This window comes from Dendrobates tinctorius, unplaced genomic scaffold (genome assembly GCF_039654945.1).
Source record: "Dendrobates tinctorius isolate UK_male_01 unplaced genomic scaffold, ASM3965494v1 ptg000143l, whole genome shotgun sequence".
Classification (NCBI taxonomy): domain Eukaryota; kingdom Metazoa; phylum Chordata; class Amphibia; order Anura; family Dendrobatidae; genus Dendrobates; species Dendrobates tinctorius.
The window spans coordinates 13,147,095-13,155,868 of NW_027361810.1; the positions used below are offsets into that span (position 1 = coordinate 13,147,095).

Genomic DNA, 8,774 nt, shown 5'->3' on the forward strand with positions numbered 1-8,774 from the left:
CCAACACTCTAATTTTTTTTAGTTATTGCTGTTTTTGTATTTTTTTGATAGTTTTATATTTTTTTTCCATTTTTTATTTATTTATTTATTTATTTATTTATGGAACTGACTTATAGCAACCTTGATTTAATCAAATTAAAACTAGGTATCTAAAACCATGAGGCGTAGGTTGAATGGAGGAAGAGGTGGACATGGCGGTATATGTGGTAGTGGCAAGGGAGCAGTAATCCAGCACAGTTTGTTTATTGTTTTGTGTTTATTTTTTTAAAGGGAACTGACTTCAAAGAATATAAACTGAACCCAAAATAAACTAACAAGCTACAACCAGGGGGCGGAGGTCTAACTGGAGGAGGAGGTGAACGTGGTGGTGTAGGGGGAAGAGGCGGCACACAAATCACACAAATGGCAAATAGAGTTGAAGACTGGCCGGGTGCGGCTGTTATAGTTGTCTAGTCATCCAAAGCTATGAACAAGTCCTGTTGGATCCACGCCTGGTTCATTTTAAGGAATGATTGCTTACCCATGTTGGCTGTGATCACACCCACTGCCATGCTAAAAACACGTTCCGACAGTACACTTGCTGCAGGGCAGGCCAGCACCTCCAAGGCATAAAGGGCAAGCTCAGGCAATGTGTCCAATTTGAAGACCCAGAAGTTAAATGGAGCAGACCCATCAGTTAGTACGTAGAGACGTGTGGACAGCTACTTCTCCATGTTTTTGTCACACTGCTCCTGCTAATAAGGACCCTATTACATGACGGTGCCGGATATTGTGTATTGTGACGTGCTCATAAAGTTTTTCCACATTTTGATCATGCTAACCCTGCCTTCCGAGGTGCTGGCGGTGCCCCAGCTGTGCTGGCAACTTCCTCCTCTTCCGTGTTGTTCCGCTGAGCCTCCTCTGTCAGGAGGGAATTCTGTAAGTAGTATCGCTTGTATTCAGACATTTTGCAATCTTGCTCCAGTGACGGATGCAATGATGGTACGTTGTCCTTATAGCAGGGATCCATCAGGGTAGCCACCCAGCACTGGTAACAATATGGGCAACTTGACAGTCATTCTGCAGGCACAGCAGCATGTATTGGCTCATGTGCGCCAGGCTGCCCAGAGGCAACGACAAGCTGTCCTCGGTGGGAGGTATATAGTCTGAATACTCTGTATCCCCCCCAGCCACGCTCCAGTAATGCCCTTGAGCTGATCTGAGTGCCATCTGCTGTGAACACGGCTGTTACTCCTGGTCCTCAGCATCATAATCATTCTCCTAACCCACCGTCAGAGCCATGTGTGGACGACCCGCCTGATGACGGTGTGATTTGGCCTTGCTCCTCTTCATCCTGTGCCACCACCTCATCCATCACGGCGTGAATGGTTTTCTCCAGCAGGCTTAGAAGTGGTATAGTAACACTCATGATGGTGTCATCAGTGTTGGCCATATTGGTTGAATATTCGAAGCAGAGCAACACGGCACACACGTCCCGCATGGAGGCCCACACATAGGTGGTGAAGTGGCATTGTTCTGTAGAGTGAATCACCCTTGGTGCAGCAGCTGAAGCTCCTCTCTTGCCTACTGCTGCTCGTGCGTCTCTCCAGCATATGCATGGTGGAGATCCACCTTGTTGGTATGTCGCATATCAGCCGGTGAGCAGGAAGGCAGAAGTGACGCTGCAGCGCAGACAGGTCAGCAGGGTGAGAACATTGAAAGTGCGCATAAAGTGGGGCCAGAACACACGTGTTTGTGTTTGCTGTGGGCCAGAACTGAGTTTTAGTTGCTCCGTCCTTGTCCCTGTCCAGTCTTGAGACCCACCATCTTCACCACACTAGGGTGGGTGGCCCGAGCAGAGTGTCCAAGTCCCTTCAACATTAGGGTAATGTAGCAACCGGTTACAAAAGGTGCAACTCCTTTAAGTTTGTTCTTGTACATAAGCTAAACAAGGACAGCTGCAGTTTAAAGTATGATGGAGCAGAGCACCAGTCTGAGCCTCGTTGATTTCAGATACAGTACCTTACCCAAACTACAGCCATTTATCATATCTTAGAGGAGGAATTACTTTTTAAATGAAAGGGGAAATAATATAAATTTCGGATAGGTGGACGGCTTTAATCTATCAGGAAAAAGAAGATTTAAAGACTATTGAAGTGTCTGGAGATTGCAGCTTCAGGAGCAATCAGATGGGGATCACTGATCCTGAATGCTGTGAATACGCCATATATACCCAAGGTGGTAGTTTTCCTATAATTACACTGTACTGTAGAGGGCACTCTACTCAGCAGAACTACAAATTGCTTCTCTTTTCATTGGTTGTAGCTGATTGTCCCTATTATAATCCATATGTATAAAATAATAAAACATTTGTCGCTGTTACTGGGCTCAAGGTTTTTTTGGGAGGAGGGGGGATTGTTCCCATGTGAAACGGCTGGTTGGGGTGGTCCGATTGCATTATCTCTGGGGCAAACAATACATTCCAGGCGTCTGTTACAGATAGTTTCCTCTGTGCCCAGTACTTTCTCTCTGCCAACTTTGATAACATGCAGAAGGACAGAGTATGCTGAGACATCCGCAGGGAGCAGGCACTTCTGGAGACAGTCAGCTTCAGTCCATGTATCACAGTCCAAGGGAGTCAGGAGAGAAGACATATCCAGCGCCAGGACAGAACCGAGACACGTGAGGCGAGACAGCTGGGGACAGTTCCAGTGATAACTCCTACAAGAGACATACAGAGACCACATTGCTTCCTAATATCTGGTTCACTCTTGACTCGTCAATGGCTCTCGTGTTTGTCGTCTACTTGGCCATGATGGTCACCGAGATAAGCCAAGGCTGTGAGATGCCTGAGGCCGACCGCCAGGTTATCCTGGACAAGGTGAAGACGAGGATTGTGGAGGCACTGGGGTCTCCTCCGCCAACCACGGCCTCATCTATAGCTCCATCTCCAAACCCAAATGGACCCTTCAAGTTTGAGGAGAGGATTCTACGCAAGAGGCACAGCCACACGAGAAGACATGGACTGGAGGACATGTCTCAGGTCATTCTCTTCCCATCATCAGGTGAGAACATTTTGGATATTGGGGCGTTATCCAAAGGCCAGTGACCATCTGAATTTAAGGGGTTTTCTAGAAATAGGGAACCATGGCTGCTTTTTTTTTTCTAAAAACAGCGCCACACCCATCTACAGGTTGTATCTAGTATTGCAGCTCAGCACCATGTTAATAGAATTAAGCTGAGCTCTAGCACCACACATAACCTGTAAGTGTGAGCGGTGCTGATTTTTTAAAGAAATATTTAAAAGTTCAACCCCTTCTTGCTATAACGTAACTCAAATGTATTGCAACCATGGTGGCTGGCAAGGTGGTCACGACCATTATTGCCCAGGAGCCCCACGCTCTTTGGTAATGGTGGATATAAAGTATATCACCTCTCCTATGTCCTATATTGCTAATAAAAAGGTAATTCTTCAGGGTTAAAGAATGAAATATAGAATTTATCGTCCATTACTCAATGTAAGGACAAACAGCTCCACATATCTCAGCTTCCGTCAGAGGGAGATTTTGGGTCTCTGCTGAATCTTTAGATGCCAGTTTAAGGAAAATATGAAGACATCTGTCTACATTGTGGACAGATTTCTTACAATATACTGTGATGGAGGTCCTAGTGGGGCACGATCAAGGGGCACCAGCAATCTATTCTGCGAGTAAATAAAATATTTTGCACAAAATTTGCTAACATGCCCAATAATGGACCCAGTATGACCTCTCGGGTGATGGAGCTACAAGTTTAGATAATTCAGGTATGCGGAAGGTTTTGTGGGATATTTTAGAATTTGCAAAAAAACGGACTTGACTAAAGAGCGAATAGTGAGTGCCCCAGTCCGGTGAAGTGTTGCATTGGGTGTAGTTCTCTCCAGCTGCCAGTTGGTGTCACATCATCTCTACCGTGTGCACTATTCACAGACTATGGCCGGGGTCACACTTGCGAGAAACTTGCACGAGTCTCGGGTCTCAATATCCGGCACTGCCGCCGGCACTCGGACCAGAGCGCTTAGCTCCATAGAAATACTGTACATGCAGCCGCACACTCCGATCCCGAGTGCCAGAGGCAGTGCCGGGTATTGAGACGCGAGACTCGTGCGAGTTTCTCACAAGTGTGACCCCGGCCTATGAAGAAGTGGCAGAGGTTCCCATGACCAGAGACTTATGGCAGCAGAAGCCGGGCACAGAGCTGTAGACACTGCATGTGGTGCCGACATACGATGGAATATGCCATATAATTTCCAGAGGATTTATAGGAAGCAGTCACATATTAAATTAAGGCACAATTAGGTCTGAATCTGATTGGCTTGTTACTGTTTTAATTCTAAAATAATATTACAAAACCAACAGATATTTGTGTTTGTATTGTACTTTTCTCACAATACAAATGTTATTTGTTGTAATATTATTATAAAATTACAAGTAATTAGTCAGTCAGATCTGAAGCCTATGCCTGTCCGCCATGAGTAGTGCGGGGTCTGTCACTCCCTACCTGTCCTCCATGTGTATTGCAGAATCTGTCACCCACTACCTGTCCTCCATGTGCAGTGCAGGATCTGTCACTCTCTACCTGTGCTCCATGTGTATTGCAGGATTTGTCACCCTCTCTCTGTCCTCAGCTGTAGCGCAGGATCTGTCACTCACTACCTGTCCTCCATGCGTAGTGTGGGATCTGTCACTCACTACCTGTCCTCCATGCATAGTGTGGGGTCTGTCACTCACTACCTGTGCTCCATGTGTATTGCAGGATTTGTCACCCTCTATCTGTCCTCCATGTGTAGCGCAGGATCTGTCACTCACTACCTGTCCTCCACGTGTAGTCTGGGGTCTGTCACTCACTACCTGTCTTCCATGTGTAGTGCGGGGTCTGTCACTCCCTACTTGTCCCCCATGTGTATTGCAGAATCTGTCACCCACTACCTGTCTTCCATCTGCAGTGCGAGGTCTGTCATTTTCTACCTGTCCTCCATGTGTAGTGCAGAGTCTGTCACTCTTTACCTGTCCCCCATGTGTAGTGTGGGGTCTGTCACTCTCTACCTGTCCTCCATGTGCAGTGCAAGGTCTGTCACTCCCTACTTGTCCTGCATGTGTATTGCAAAATCTGTCACCCTCTACCTGTCTTCAATGTGTAGTGCAGGATCTGTCACTTTCTACCTGTCCTCCATGTGTAGTGCAAGATCTGTCACTCTCTACGTCCTCCATGTGTAGTGCAGGATCTGTCACTCTCTACCTGTCCTTCATGTGTAGTGTGGAGTCTGTCACTCTCTACGTATGCTCTATGTGAATTATGGGGTCTGTCACTCTCTACCTGTCCTCCATGCGTAGTACAGGATCTGTCACGCTCTACCTGTCCTCCATGTGTAGTGCAGGGTCAGTCACTCTCTGCCTGTCCTCCATGTGTAGTGCAAGATCTGTCACTCTCTACGTCCTCCATGTGTAGTGCAGGATCTGTCACTCTCTACCTGTCCTTCATGTGTAGTGTGGAGTCTGTCACTCTCTACGTATGCTCTATGTGAAGTATGGGGTCTGTCACTCTCTACCTGTCCTCCATGCGTAGTACAGGATCTGTCACGCTCTACCTGTCCTCCATGTGTAGTGCAGGGTCAGTCACTCTCTGCCTGTCCTCCATGTGTAGTGCAAGATCTGTCACTCTCTACGTCCTCCATGTGTAGTGCAGGATATGTCACTCTCTACCTGTCCTCCAAGTGTAGTGCAGAGTCTCTCACTCTCTGCCTGTCCTCCATGTGTAGTTTGGGGTCTGTGCAGTGCAGGGTTTATCACTCTCCGTCTTCTAAGTCTAGTGGGCGATTTGTCACTTTGTCCTCCAAGTGTAGACAGTGTGGGGTCTCTCACGCTCTACCTATCCTCCAATTGTAGCGTGAGTCTGTCACTCTCTACCTGGCCTCCATGTGTAGTGCAGGGTCTCTCACGCTCTACCTTTGATCACATCCAGAAAGCGGCTAAGTTCTCCATCTATGAACGACCCTTCCTCCACTATTATTACTAGTATTTTTATTTTGTTTGTCCTTCTATATTTCACAGGGTAATAGGATGAGGAAGGCTGAAAACTGGGTGCTTTAATATGGTTGTGTGTTAGGACCTTTAGTTTGCTTTTTTTACATGATTTTATGACTGCTATGACATATGACCTTCTTGCAGATATTCTTTGTGAGACTCCATCTCTTGATGCCCCAATGGCAGAAGAAGGCAACAGTTTCACCTACATCTTCCGTCCGTCTCCGCACATCTTGAGTCGTCGAGTCTCCTCTGTGCAATTCTGGTTTTTCACCGGAGAGTCTCCGATAGCCAACTTCACCTGGTACGAGAACCTGTCCACAGAAGATGCAAGTGTCCAGACAACAGAGCCACCAACTATAGTGACAGAAGTATCATTCCAGGAGGCTACAACCCTCAGAGATGAGAATGTGGGTGATAAAGAGGATTCTGTCTCACCTGTCAATAGTATCACTAAGGAGGAGACACTACATCATGTAGTGGACATACAGGTACTGTCACAGCAGAAGCCGGTCACTGTAGCCACATCCAAAGTAGAGAAGCTAGATGACTGGACAGTCTTTCATCTGGCTCCTGCTTTCTTGAACTATGTCACAAGCAGTCTTTTTGTTCTGTTAGTCCATTGTCCCACATGTCCTTGTTCTGAGCAGCCTGAACATACACCCTTCCTCATGTACAGCACCCACCCTAGCCAGCGTGGTCGGAGGTCAGGAGTTCCATGGTCCCCATCTGCTCTGGAGCTTCTGCAGAGACCTCCAGCACCTGGAGCAGACAGTACTCAATGTCATCGTGGATCACTCAACATATCCTTTGAAGAGTTGGGTTGGAACCAGTGGATTGTCCATCCTGGAAGCTTCCAGTTCCACTACTGCCATGGGACTTGTTCCCCAAACCATGGTCTAAGTACAGCTCTACACTGGGGGAACTGTTGTGCAGCACTACCCAGCACCATGAAGCCTTTGAGAGTCACCACCACCACAGATGGTGGATTCTCCTTCCGATATGAAACGGTGCCAAACCTGCTGACCCAAGACTGCGCCTGTAGCTGAACCCAAATCTCTAAAATAGAGAACTCCCAGTCGTTACATAAGATTACGCAACTATGTTCTTCCTCTATGTTGTAGTATGGTTAGGTCAGATGTAGGTAGAAAAGAGGGCAAAGATCAAAATGTTATGGTGTTGAGGTTTAGCATTCAAGACAGAAGAGCCTTGTGTTTGTTAATCCCTCCAGGACCATTAATCCCATTCCCTACCCACTTGCTTGACAAGGAAAGAGTGTGGGGCCAAACCAGGGCTAAAGCAGCAAAAACTGCCACATGGTCTGTCTGTATGTTCTCGGTTACATGATGAATCACTGACTGTATCTGCTAGTAAAAATCAAAACTTTGTAGGTAACTAACATAAAAAGACACGTTTTCTACAACTATGTTCACATGGACTTCTTGAGTCTTTGAAAAATGATGAGTTTCTCTAGCTGAAACCATTCCAAGAAACGCTTCTTAATTCTTTGACGTGGCATTGAAAAGGTATTGAAGAGTTTTGGAAAAAAATTTTTTTTTTTCCTAAATTGTTCTTTGCAGCCCTTTGATTGGACAGCGCCTATCATGTAGAGGTTATCTTCAGGATTGGTGTCAAAGAAAAACATAAACTTTATTTTTTTTTTTTTTTACCAGATGTTTTCAAAACCTCTACATTAAAAAAATTAAAGCTCAAAACACTCCTCATACGAACAGAAAACGTCGATCTCAAATAGAAATGAATAGGTAAACTTTTCCAAGTGTTTTTGAGCAGGATTTTTGATAGAATCCATTCCAGAAATCTCCTAAAAAACTCCATAAACTTTTGGCCAAAGGTTGCTGCAATGAATCCGATCCGTAACTGCAAAAACTAAGGGCTCATACTCACATGCGAGAAACTCGGACGAGTCTCGCACGTCAATACCTGTATTTCTATGCAGCTGAACGCTCCGGTCCGAGTGGCGGCGGCGGCGGCTGTGCCGGGTATTGATGTGCAAGACTCGTCCGAGTTTCTCGCATGTGAGTATGAGCCCCAAGAACAAAAGTGGGACTTCATCATAATGGGGAAATGTTAAAGTCTGTTTTGCTTGGAAGTTCATTAGCTATTTGTGTCAAATTCTTCAAAGTGTTGAACAATTTTTGAGAAATTTGACACATTTCTATCTAGTGACACTTCAACCCTTTTACACCTCCCTCTAATGAAGTATAAATTGCATTTTTTTCAAGTTTTTGCAATTCATGAATCTAACAAACCTTATTTGCATAGCTAACCATGACTGCTTTCCTAACAACTTTCTGAAAGTAGCAAGTGCAGAGTAAAATAGCAAAAAGTTGCAAATTTTTATGTAGATATATATATGCAAAATTAATTGCGGCTTTTTGAAGACAAAAAAAACAAAAACACAATCTGTTGCTAAAAACTTAATACATTTGCGCTGCAATGTCATAGGTTGTGTCTTCTTCATAAATGGCTACAATTGAAAAAATATTGATCAAAACAAGCAACGGTGCAAATGACCTCAGGGTATGTTCACACTGCATCTTTCTATGGTGGTCAAAAACATCTGTTTTTCATTCAGGAGACAACTAATGTTAGTGTTTTTGACAAAGAGTTTTATTGATGTTTTTTCCACCAGTCTATTTGGGTAAGGATTTTTCAGAGTTTTTGGGCTTCTCTTCTTTGGGGCTCTTCTGACTTTTTAAAAAAAATCCATTA

General features: G+C 45.2%; 1 protein-coding gene across 1 annotated transcript; it reads left to right on the forward strand.

The window, feature by feature from the left end:
* Window positions 1-2,007: 2,007 nt before the first annotated feature.
* Window positions 2,008-8,504, forward strand: INHA (inhibin subunit alpha). The gene is made up of 2 exons (XM_073545506.1): window positions 2,008-3,044; window positions 6,186-8,504. The coding sequence occupies exons 1-2, from the start codon at window positions 2,762-2,764 to the stop codon at window positions 7,088-7,090; spliced, it is 1,188 nt and encodes a 395-aa protein (XP_073401607.1). The 5' UTR covers window positions 2,008-2,761; the 3' UTR covers window positions 7,091-8,504.
* Window positions 8,505-8,774: the final 270 nt, after the last annotated feature.